Raw genomic sequence first — 13,258 nt, 5'->3', positions numbered from 1 at the left:
ATGTGTTCCAAATTTCTGGTACAGGCGGAGGGAATGGCATTATAGTGCAGCGCTACGTTAACCAGATCCTAACACCTCACATCGTGCTCTACTTCGCGCGTCACAATAGCCACGTGTTCCAGCAGGACAATGCTCTCTCTCACAAAGCCAAGGTCACCATGGACTTCTTGCGACAGCACAACATCAGAGCCATCCTGTGCTCGGCTCTCAGCCTGGATTTGAACCCAATTGAACACCTGTGGGATGAAATCCAGAGACATTTGAACTAGGTGCTCCCAAACCCAACAACTCGAGTGGAACTGGAGGCAGCTTTCCTCAGAGCGTGGGCACAAGTGCCAATTGTTTTTGTGAACTGCTTCATGCAATCCATGTACCGAATGTGTATGGTCGTTTTGAACACCCAGGGAGGGCATACACAGTATTGAACATGTCACGCCCTACAATCTCGATATAGTGGATCCCCCACTGCTAGAACACATGACAACGTCCCATAGACTGTGGTCAAAATGCATCTAAGAAATTGACTTTATCAGATTTATCAAAATTTATCTTTGACATAATGATATTAAAACATATTTCACAGTCACACACGTCGCCCGTTTCTTTTGCTGTTCACTGTATTGTAATCTTAGTATTTTATATTATTCTTCTCATAGAAAACGTAACCTAAGCAAAGAAAAATACGATGAAAACACAACTCCCATTGAAATGCTTATTATTGATTGACAAGTTAGTCGAGATATTCAGCTACCAGTATTGAGGTTAGTTAAAGAACCATATAAGCCTTAGCTTGCGTTTCTATTAAACTCTACATCTGTATAACAGTAATACAACACCAAGAAGTCTCTTTTCGCTAGAATTGTATTAATGAACTAATTTCTTTAATGGGATAAAATTAAAATTGAATAAAGGAATTTTTCAAATCCGATTTAAAGTGATAAATTTGAAAGATGTATGTCTCTCCTAAGGCTATTAATGGCATAAGGGAAGATAAGTTACTTAAAGTGACGAAACTTAGACATTAATTTCGCTCATCATAAGCTGAACTCTTAGTCCCCGATATTCGCTTTTGAAATATAATAACGAATACTCTTATTTCGAAATAAAGTTAAAGAATAAGCATATTACAGCTGAAGGCTAATGACTTTGTGGGCTTTAATATAAATTACAGATTATATCAACTGAGTGTATACAATGAGAACTGTAGATGCCCATCAAGGACTTCAAAAAAGTTCTGGTGAAATCCAATATCTTTCCACAGGAAATGCCCTTTATAAAAGCAACAATAACATAAAATTTCTGTAATCAGTTCGATAGCCATCATATTTTTGTCACCTTTTAGTGTTTATTATTTCAGTAGGTACTTGCATAATCAGTGAGAATGGCAATGCAAAACATTCCAACTGTAGTCCCAATTACAATAAAAGTTGGCTCTTCTCATTATATTCTAATGTAGAAACACCGAGTTAAGCATTCCATTGTGTGTATTGAAGCATTAAAGATATCAGCCTTCAATTTATGAGTAAGATATAGAATCTGCAATTTCAATGTATTTCTAAAAACATTAGTAAGGTAAGATTGGCTTACCAACGCATATTGTCATATTTTCTTTCTGTACAGTACTCGATTTGGCAAATCTTTTGACCTTATTGCACATTTCTTTCAATTGGATATTATCAAGGAAATTTATCTTCTAAGTCAATCCGTTGCCTTTATCTTTTTCCCTCGAATGTTTCTTGGTGTTTTATTACTGATATACAGATAATATACTAAATATCACTATATTTAGTAAAACAGTTTCACCTTTCGTCCTTGGTTGGATATAAACCTATCTCGACTCATCTGTCTCTACGCTGAATAATTCCCTATCATACCACGTATTCACACTCGCCACAAGTGGAATCTGTTCAACTCTCAACAAGGAAACTAGTTCCAACCGTGTCTTCTCCACTACCCTCAAATAAAACGTTCCAGAAAGTAACATTTCCTTGCCAAAGTTTGCAATATTTTACTCCACAGGAATTTATCTCAATGTAAGGTAAAACACTAGAAAGTGTAAACTACGTCTGACAAAGACGAATTATGTAGCCATAGCTTCATTTCCAACGTATCAATGGCTATAAAGTTCGCAATATAAAAATATCTTATTACACACACAAACATCCCAGATTGAATAGTATGAAAAAGACCATTCGGCATACTGGTAAAGATTCAATGATCAACACACTCAATCACTGACCCTCAAAGGCAAGTTTGCTTCTCTCAACTCTAACGGTATGTGCTTCTCTGATTTAGTAGGCTGTTACCACCTTTCAACCAGACCTAAATTTCTTTCCTGTCGTCACTCCTACTCTCTTCCAAACTACATATTAGGCACTTCACAAACATTTCTCTTTCACATTTACATTCCTATGAATGTACCCCACTTCTACTCTTTACCTGAATATCTCAAATTACAAATCTTCAAATTCAACATTAAACGCATCAGTATTTTCACTCGCCTGGGACAAGTTACAAGTGATAAGGGCACTGTTCTACATCTGCTAAATAAATCATGTAAAAAAAAAACGCTTATAAATAGCTATCAATGCATAGCATGGTTTGAAACCTAGCTAATGTTATCTATGTTAATGTGACAACGCTGGTATGACTGAGAAGAATTGCAACAAATCGTATTATTTCAATTTTGACATAAACCCCAGAGGAGTGCTATTTTTACCTTAGTCACCTCAAATGAAAATTTATTCCAATATGTGAAATCTTTGTCTTAAACTATCAAAATATTCAAAAGAAACACATTAATTTATCTTAATTAATGTGCCTCATTAGAATAATTGGATTGTTTAAAAATTAAGTTAGTGTTCTTTATTTTCTGTAGTCAAACGCTTCTTGGACTCAAAATTTGACTAGGCTCAAACGCTGCTTGATTTAATATCTGGTTATTTTAAATACTTTTGTAAAATGAATCTGGTTTGGTAAAAAAGTGAGTAGCTTCTAAAGTATTTTCTTCTTCTAGATACAGACTTAACTGTATATATCTGATGGATATAAGCCACACCTTCACATCTCAACCACATACATGTCGGTGAATGCAGTTTCAACTTTCTTGAAAATCCCATGTTCAACATCCTCCCTACTGTCAGACCTATATTTACACATGTGAACAATTCTATTTTTACTCTCAGCACAGTTAAATTCTCAGACAACTCATGCGTGTCGTTGTAGAAAGAAATCTTTATTATTTTGTTTCTCTCTTTGTCTTCCTTATTTCTTTCCCTTTTGTCACACATTCTTTCTTTCTATATTTCTAATCGTTTCTCTCTACTTCTCTCACTTCTTTCTCTCTCTCTCTCTCTCTCTCTCTCTCTCTCTCTCTCTCTTCTCTCTCTCTCTCTCTCTCTCTCTCTCTCTTTCTTTCGTCTTTTGCGATCCATATCAGCGTTATCTTTGCACCTGTTTATTTGGAATTATTTCTTAATGTCTTATGATCGTCGAAGAACAATCAATATGCGTGCACTTTTCTTGATTGTCTTGAAAACCTTGGTTCATCCTCATCTAATAAAATAAATTACCCAAAAATCGCAATATTTTATTGGATAATGCTTCTCGATATTCATCCACCGTTGATGAGGTAAAATCCCTTTCCTTTAGAACTCATCCCAATGAGTAGATATTACACTGGACTATTGATAATATTCTCCGAGGATTTTCAATGTGCAAGACAGAATGTTGGTATTTCAGTTCAGTAGTAACCGATTATTGTTAGTTATCTCGGGAAGAACCGTATTAAATATACCTCAACTTGCTTCACTGTCAATATTAGGAATCAGAACTAATCAGAAAGTTTATCTCCAAATGGCAAGCGACCTACTGATTGGATATTTATCTCCTATTAACATATTTGTACAGAAAGTATTCTTAAACCCTTGTTTTATATACACCCATTGTTCTGGAAGATATTCAGCTCGGTTAAAAACGAACAACTTGGACTGGGTTTTCTTGTGCATGAATGTGTACTTCGTCTGTACTTTTATCAAAGTACTACAAACAACATCATGGCTACGAGCCATCATTCCGGTGTCACGTGACCTCCTAGAATTATCAGCCAGATCTATATCATATCACAATCAATTCTCTGAGAAAATGAAAAAAAAACTTGATAAAGAAGTCTTAAATGACATATGTCCAAATAAAAATCCGCTAGGTTCATAATCTTTATCATAGATCTAATCTGATAAGAATAACCTGAGTTAAGATAAGAAACATAACTACCTATTAGCTCCTGAGTTTTTGTCTGTTCTTTTTTCTTCCGTTTTATCCGATGGAATATTTGTAACATTGTTTCCACGATAAGCGTATAATAAAGCAGATTGTTACTTTTGCTTCTATTATGTTGGTTTGAGGCACTAAAAGAATATATGTTGACAATTAGGATATATGTAAGTTAGCTCAAAAGGAGACTTTACTTATGTAGAAAGGCCATTTAATTAATTTTCATTCAAAACTAACGCATTGGCGTCTACAGCAGTGTTAGATAGTGGCATTAAAAAGAATATTAACAGGTATAAACGATATACACATACATTTATATATATATGTGTATATATATATATTTGTATATATTGTTATCTATATGTATGTATATATCGTATGTATATATGTATATATACATACGATATATATGCATATACATATGTATGTATACACACACACACACACACATGTACACACGCACACACACACAAATATGCATATGTAAATATATAATCGCATATATGCAAATTGGTATGTATACGCACATGCATATGAAAGTATTTATGCTTATTGTAGACTGCATATTATGTCAAGCAACAAGATGTGAAGCCGATGTTATCTCAAACTTAGCAAATTAGAAGCTCTATGAGGAATTTAGTTCGTTGCAAGAGGTAGATTCAATAAAGGATTGGTCCGTAATACTTTTGTGTATCGAAGTAATCTTCAGATTGCATTATTCAACTGAATGTGTGGTTTTCTGGTATACAGAGGTTGCATTTTTTTTATCTATTCAGGTATACCATTTAACTTTCAATAAAAGGTTTTATTATCTCGAATTACCATTCAGATAACTGGTATCAATTCACATCTTGAAACTAAGGAACTATAATCCCGCATACACCATGCATTGGAGATTCATCGAAAGTTAAATGGTATACCTGAATGGATAAAAAAAATGCAACCTCGGTATACCAGAAAACCACACATTCAGTTGAATAATGCAGTCTGAAGATTACTTCGATACACAAAATTATTACGGACCAATCCTTTATTTAAACACTAAACATACTAATATATATGCATAACGCACTCTTCTATACTTTGATAATTCTGGGGGGGGGGACAAACTAACAATAAACAAACACTTTTGTAAATTAGACAAAGTATAATATATTTCCAAAAATACATTTTTCTCTATTTGAGTTTTTTTTTTATTCTTTCGTTTTCATATTCAGCATTTAAACAGAATCAGTTGCTGACGATAAATTCGTACCACTTACTATCAAAAATACTATTGTAGCCACACCTTGCATTACCAAATTAAAGTAGCGTTTTTCTTAAAAACTAAAGCAATATTTTTCTTAAACGAAGCAGTGTTTTTCTTTTTCGTATTACTACTAGCTATTTTAAAGAAAATACTGAAACACTACGTGCAACGATGTCAGTGACTTGAAATAAGTTTAACTAAATATCTTTCTCCTCACATGAAACTTAAAGTAGGTTATCTAAAGTAAGATACAATAGATAGATAAGTAGATAAATAACATATATTCGTAGATAGATGGATAGATAGACAGAGACAGACAGACAGAAAGATAGATAGAAGGTATTACATTTGAGATAAAAGAAACGTTAGACGAGCGTGTTAAGAGTGTTTTGTTATAGACACGCGGGGATACATACACACTCATACAAACGATAAAACTGAAACATAACTCAGTTTGAAACGTTCCAGTTTGGTGATGGTAGGGTCAGGACAACGCACGATGGTGAGGCGGTAGTAGATGACGGACGCCATGTACGCGTTCGCCACCTCCGCCTGATCTTTTAGGGACAGCTTCCTCTAGGCTCATTGCCAGGCGAGAATGGCAACCCTACTCGTTATCTCGTTCCAGTTTTTCTCTGTTTGGAAGTCTGGACCAAACCAGACCCCGAGAAACTCGACCGGACCGTCGGTCCAGCGTCCCACCTCGGAGGCGCTGCTGGACGGCATGGGCTTGCGTCTTCAGGTGCGTAGACGCGAGTCCACTGACTTTTTCCGGTAAATTTTCGCTCCTGTTACCGCTTCGTAGTCTTTCAGTGTCTCGCCGACCAGCTTGTTGTGGTCGTGGCAAGACACTACGACGGTGACCTCATCCGCGTATGAAGACACGCTCGTCCCGCATCCCAAATCTTGCGGGATGCCTCACAGTGTCGCCAAGATAGATAGATAGATAGATAGATAGATAGATAGATAGATAGATAGATAGATAGATAGATAGATAGATAGATATATAGATAGATAGATAGATAGATAGATAGATAGATAGATAGATAGATAGATAGATAGATAGATAGATGGATAGATAGATAGATAGATAGATAGATAGATAGATAGATAGATAGATAGATAGATAGATAGATAAGTTTCTTTATTGGCCACACATGGCTGCACACAGATGGGACAAGTTACAAGGTAGAGCTTTTCTTTTGGGGGATGAAAAAAAAAAAACAAAAGAAACAAAAAAAGGTGGCGTAGGTTTTCGATGAAAAGGGATCGTAAAAGGGAAAAAGAAGAACAAAAAAAAATTTTAATTAAAAAAAAAAATTAAAAATAAAAATAAAAAATAAAATAAAATAAAATAAATAAAAAAGAAGAAAAGGAAAAGGAAAAGGAACAAAAGAAAAGAGAAATGAAAAAAGAAGAAAAAAGGGGAAGAGGAAAAGAAAAACGATCAATAGATATCGTGTATCACAGTGTTATGATATATGGTGTAAAGGGCAAAGCAAGTAAGGTTTATCCGTGAGAAGAAAAGCCTACGGAAAAGACCACGGTAACCTTGGTCAATATTGTTATATGTTACCACATTTGTTTGCAAGTGGGTAACCCTCTGTTTTCAATTTCTGGAGATAAATGGATAGATAGATAGATAGTTAGGCAGGCAGATAGACAGATGGGTAGAGGGAAAGAGAGAGAAAGAAGGGTTGTCCACCTTCCTATTCACCATTCATTCATTTATTTAATTGTTTTTTTTTTCCTTTACCATTGTATTGGAATGGGATTAAGGATGGTGACTACTTAAAAGAAAAAACAGGTGTGGTTTGGTCATCACTGAAAGTTTTTGCTTTCTTTCTCTCTCTATTCTTTTTTCTCTTTTCTTTTCCTTTTTCTATTACTTCTTTACTTCTTTTCTTTTCCTTCCTTTTTCCTCTTTTCTTTCTTTTTCTCCTTTTGAGTTATATTTAGAATATACCCCTTCCAAATATTCATTTTTGAAGGGAGGTGTAGTTCTGCATGAAAAGACATTAGTATAATATTTGCAAATTAACAATTTGAAAAATCATTCAGTATATATATATATGTAAATATATATATATATATATATATATACACATACATGCATATATATACATGAAGCTGGAATATCAGATATATATATCTGAACATTTGTAGAGCCACATTTGGAATAAAGAATTCAAATTCTCCACTTTACTTTCAAATATTCAATTTTAGGGAGGATTCCTTGATGAAGTGTGTATGTGAGTGCATGTTTCTGTGCGTGTGTGCTTGTAAGTGTGTGTGTGGTTGGGAATATGTCCATGTTTATACTGTGTAATTTCGATCTCGCCTCTTTCAATTCCATGATTTTGCGTTAGAGATCATTAGTATAACACTTACAAAACGTACTCTCTGTTTTTCTTTTAAACATTCAACTTTGGAGAGAATTATTTGATGAAATGTAGTTCCATTGTTTTTCGGTATTGCGGATCATCTCGTGCACATTTGTAAAAGTGAAAAATTTTGAATTTTCCGTCGCCGCATATTTCGAGATGCTTGCCTAATGGAATCTTGCGTAATTCTTCTTATAGCATATGTTGCCTGTGGATTCTTGCACGTTGACAGGGGGAATCATTTGTTTCGCCAATGTAATTTTCTCCATAGATTTGGCAGGCAATGCAGTATATGAGGTTTTGCGTTTTGCATTTCATATCTGCATTTATTTTGAAAAAGGATCTGCTCTTGAATTTTATGTGAGAACCACTTTCCAAGTATTTGAAGTTGTTGATATTATTGCATGTTCTACATCTCCTATCTCCACATTCTTTTACTAAGAATTCCGATTTATTCCCTGATTAGAATTCTGCACTGGTGAGGTGTTCTTTAAGAGTTTTTTGGTTGTCGTCTGCTATTCCGTAAAGTTTTTTTTTCAATCAAGGTTTTCATTTTTGGGCTTTGTTGGAGTATAGGTAAGTTCGATTTTATGGCGTGAAAATAAATGTTTGGAAGGGGTATATTCTAAATATAACTCAAAGAGGAAAAAAGAAAGAAAGGAGAAAAATGGAAGAAAAAGGAAAGAAGAAAAGAAGAAAGGAAAAAAGAAGAGAGATAGAAAGAAAGAAAAAACTTTCAGTGATGACCAAACCACACCTGTTTTTTCTTTTAAGTGGTCACCATCCTTAAACCCATTCCAATACAATGGTAAAGGAAAAAATAATTAAATAAATGAATGAATGATGAATAGGAAGGTGGATACTCCTTTTCTCTCTCTCTCTCTCTCTCTCTCTCTCTCTCTCACTTTCCTTCTACCCACTTTCTATCTGTCGGACTATCTTTCTCTCTATCTATCCATCTATCAGCCTATCTGCCTACTTATATTCCTATCTGTCCATCTCCATCGACTTGGAACCTCAAACAAAAAAAGAAAACAAAAGCAATGTTCTCTTCTAAACAAACCCCACCCAAAAACATCTGTTTTATATAAATGGACAAGCTGTTTGTACATTCACAAAATTGTATTTGACAAGTTCTAGAGAGGAACAAAAGTGCTAATAATAATGAAGAAATATAAGGGTTTTTTTCCAAAATCCTGACGACATTTTCTCAATATATACACACATACACACGCACACACACATATGTATGAGTATATATGTATGTATGCAAACATTTACATATTTTTATAACCTTTTATAATTTTAATTTCTAAAATAAATTCAACTTTTACACACGTGTATATGTTTGAAAAGATTATAAATTTGTGATCGATAAAATCGGCACTAATAGTTAAGTGGTACTTTATTTTATCGATTTCGAAATAAAAAATGAAGTTTGGCGGGATCTAAACTGAGATCGTAAAAATATGCTTCCTCTCTACTGATCACGTCAATGTGCTTGTTCATCTGTTTAAATTTTAGTTTGTACGCATTCACACGCATTGACATATAAACATGTATATTTTTGATTTTTTACTTGTTTCAGTCATTGGGCTGCGAAGATGCTCGGGTAACGCCCGAGGAATTTTAGTCGAACAAATCGACTCCTGTATTTATTTTTCTTTCTCTTTTGTTGTTCCACATTTTACATCAGCCTTCATGCATCTTTTTAAGCCTGATACGTATTCTATTGGTCTCTTTGGCCGAACATTTAATTTACTGGAAAGTAAACAAACGCCGGTGTCACGTTCTGGTGAAGAACACACACACTAGTACACGATATGTACGACGGAATTCTTTTAGTTTCTGGCTACCAAATCTACTAACAAAGTTTCGATTGGCCGGGGCTATGGTAAAAGAAACTTAGCCAAGGTGCCACGGAATGGGACTGAACCCGGTACCACGTGGTTGAGAAGAAAACTTATCACACCGCTATATACGTAAGTCAAAACATAGGGTTAACCATTGGGATAGAGTTTATTTCAACGAATCGACGCTCTGTATCCTACAGATATTTCTTTCTCTGTTGGTTCGAAAAGATACAAAACATATTTATCTTCCACAGTCAATAATTAACATACCCGTAATACATACTGCAAAGTCACTTAACTAAACCTTTTTCTGATTTGAAAACGTATTAATAAACGTATGGCACCGTCGTCGTTGTTGCTGTTGTAGTTGTTGTTATTGTTGTTGTTGTTGTTGTTATCATCATCATCATCATCATCATCATCAAGATTGAGTGACAGAGCAGCGCATGCCATCAAAGTGACAATGGAGTACAAGTGTACTAAATGCACTTTACCCATCATGACTGCCCGTCTAATAAGTGTACACCAGGCACATGTGTCACAATCGTATGTACAAGACATGGTGACCTCATACCAAGATAAACAGCTCATGACCTTGCCGGTGGGCCCGGTTACAATTTTCTTATGTCGAGTAACGCATTCCGCTCAAAAGGACCCTGGATAAGAATTGTTTAAGGATGTTGAACGAAACACCTATGTTACTTGAGGGATTATCCAAACCCCAAAGAATCGCTCTAAACACATGGCTATGATGCTCCCCTACAAAACCTGCTCGTGATCAGATATGTACATATCGACAGCCACTAAGAGGCATATTTAACTGGTTGTGGTATTCAGCAGCATATTTACTGTAGCCCAAAACAAAACATACATTTTAACAGTTAACATCAGAAGCCACGTGAGCCACTGCCTGGTACTAAATTATTATTATTATTATTATTATTATTATTATTATTATTATTATTATTATTATTATTATTATTATTATTTTCATTGTTTACACGACTTTCATGTAACCACACATTCTATTTATCCTGTACTGTCCACAATGTTGTTTTTTTTTTAATGTAAACCCTTTGTGGTTAATAAAGAAATAGTAATTATCATTATCATTTACGGGAATAGTTAGCAAGCTCGATAAAATGCTTGGCGGCGTTTCATCTGTCTTCATGTTCTGAGTTCAAATTCCGCCGACGGCGACTTTACCTTTCATTCGTTCGGGGTTCGATAAATTATGTGCTAGTCATTAACTAGGCTTGATGTAATCGACTATGCCCTTCCCCCTAATTTCAGGGCTTATGTCCATGTGCCTGTAGTAGACAGAATTATTATCATTATTAAAGTGCCTGATTATCAGAATCGTCCAGTCGAATGACAAAATACTCTCTAGTATATATTCCTATAACTTTTTTCTGCACTTTGTCTTTTATGCTCGATTGTCGATGAAATAAGATACCGGTGATGTATTATCGTTCTTAGGATCGATTCATCTCGCTCCCTAGATATTTGGATGTGTCAGTGTTAGTAACAGTTATTGTTTTATTAATATCAAAACAGTAACAAAAGTTGGAATAAATTACTACTCATAAACGAGATCATTATTACTTGTTATAAGTGTTGCTCCAGGAACAACTTTTAAAAGTTATAATAACTATATTAATATTTTAGATATAAAGTAACAAGCTTCCAAGAACAAGAGGAAACTAAGTAAGAATACGGAAAAGAAACAGAGGTACATATGAAAGTATGTGACTGTATATACAGTGAGTGTACATATATATATGATAGATAGATAGATAGATAGATAGATAGATAGATAGATAGATAGATAGATAGATAGATAGATAGATAGATAGATAGATAGATAGATAGATAGATAGATAGATAGATAGATAGATAGGTAGGTAGGAATGTATGTATGAATGTATTTCTTCTGTGTTTTACAGAAAAGAAATTCAAATAATGAAAATAAATGTTTAAAACAGAAATTATAAATTAGTCATGTTAAAATAGAAAGTAAACATAAACATGATAATACAAACGAAAATAAACTGATCAACATTTCTTACCTAGTGTAGATAGTAATATAAACAAGATTACATAGAAATTTGGCAGTTTGGTGCTAGTTTCCATTCCGAGCTTCCGTCTTCTATTTGACGACCGTGCATTTTATCTGAACGACAAAATCCGTTAATGCAAACATATATATATATACATATATATATTTATATTATCTGTGTGTACGTAAATGTATGTGTTTGTATCTTTACAGCATGGTGCTTTTCTTGTAAAGTATATGTCTTGTTGTGCTTTCTTTTCTCTTCTTTTTCCCCTAATTCTTCTCATATATTCATACACGTATCCTCTTTGTTATTGTTATGCAACCTTTTTATTATTTTTTTCTTCTACTTTTTAACCGTAATATCAGAAGAAAAGAAAACATAGATATTCTTAAACATTTACTGGAAGGTAATATAGTTTTCTTTTTTTCTCGACATGCTGTAAAGGTAAATATAAATAAACATATATAAATAAATATATGAATGTGTTTTTAAACAGTAGTCAAGCATTTGGATTTGTTCCGAAAATCTGCAGTTAGAGTATCATCAAAACCATAGTAATGATGATTATCATTATATGTAGTAGTAGTAGTAGTAGTAGTAGTAGTAGTAGTAGTAGTAGTAGTAGTAGTAGTAGTAGTAAGGTGGTTGTGATAATCGTTGGTAGTTAAAAGTGACTTTGCTGGCAGCACCGGCAGTTGTGGAAGTGATGGTGTTGGTGGTGGTGGTGGTGGTAAAGGCGGTAGTGGTGGTTGCGGAGGGGCGCTCGTTGTGGTTGAGGTAATCGTGGTGGTAGTGGTGGTGGTAGTGGTGGTGGTAGTGGAGGGTATGGAGTTGGTATTGTTTATGATGGTGGTGGTGACGACGCCAGATTTTGTTTACACTTTCTGTATCAAAGTATTGCTTTCCTTCTCGTCTAATTCAGAAGCATGTTATAATGATGCAAGTTTCTTTTCATATCCTATATGTGTATGAGTCTCTGTGTGTGTGTGTGTGGAGAGAGAGAGAGAGAGAGAGAGAGAGAGAGAGAGAGAAAGAAAGAGAGAAGATGCATGCATTCATATATGTGTCACCGTGTTTGTGTGTTTCTTTAGTAGTACTACACACGTGTCTGCCTGTGTTTGCATATAATTACATGGTCGTGTTGGTGTGCGCGGGCGCGCGAGTGTGTACTAATGTGTACCTACTTCTGTTTGTTTGTGTGTGTGTATAAAATATTGCACGTGTGTGGTGTATATTATGCGCATTCATGTGAATGGATGTTCGAGTTTGGGTGCACGGGGTTTATGTTTGCATGCACCCCAACCACTGTACTTTCAGCAATTGTGATGTCTCCCCCAGCTCGTCTCTCCCACTGACTAATTGTGTATTATATACACCATTGTATGTATCTATGTGTATGTATGCGCCGGTGTTTGATAATGCGTGTGCATATATCTT

General features: G+C 34.7%; 1 protein-coding gene across 2 annotated transcripts in view; it reads right to left on the bottom strand.

Annotated features, from left to right (window-relative positions):
- Positions 1-12,805, bottom strand: part of LOC115214201 (neuronal acetylcholine receptor subunit alpha-10-like) — a 247,720-nt gene extending 234,915 nt beyond the window's left edge. For both annotated transcript variants that reach the window (XM_029783306.2, XM_029783315.2), the window contains exon 1: positions 11,828-12,805. Coding sequence is in view for 1 of the 2 variants with exons in the window: in XM_029783315.2 (XP_029639175.1) it covers positions 11,828-11,891 (64 nt within the window). In the remaining variant the exon portion in view is untranslated. The remainder of the gene's footprint in view (positions 1-11,827) is intronic.
- Positions 12,806-13,258: the final 453 nt, after the last annotated feature.

The sequence above is a fragment of the Octopus sinensis genome, linkage group LG1 (assembly GCF_006345805.1).
Source record: "Octopus sinensis linkage group LG1, ASM634580v1, whole genome shotgun sequence".
NCBI lineage: Eukaryota > Metazoa > Mollusca > Cephalopoda > Octopoda > Octopodidae > Octopus > Octopus sinensis.
This window is presented reverse-complemented; position numbering and strand designations above follow the sequence as displayed.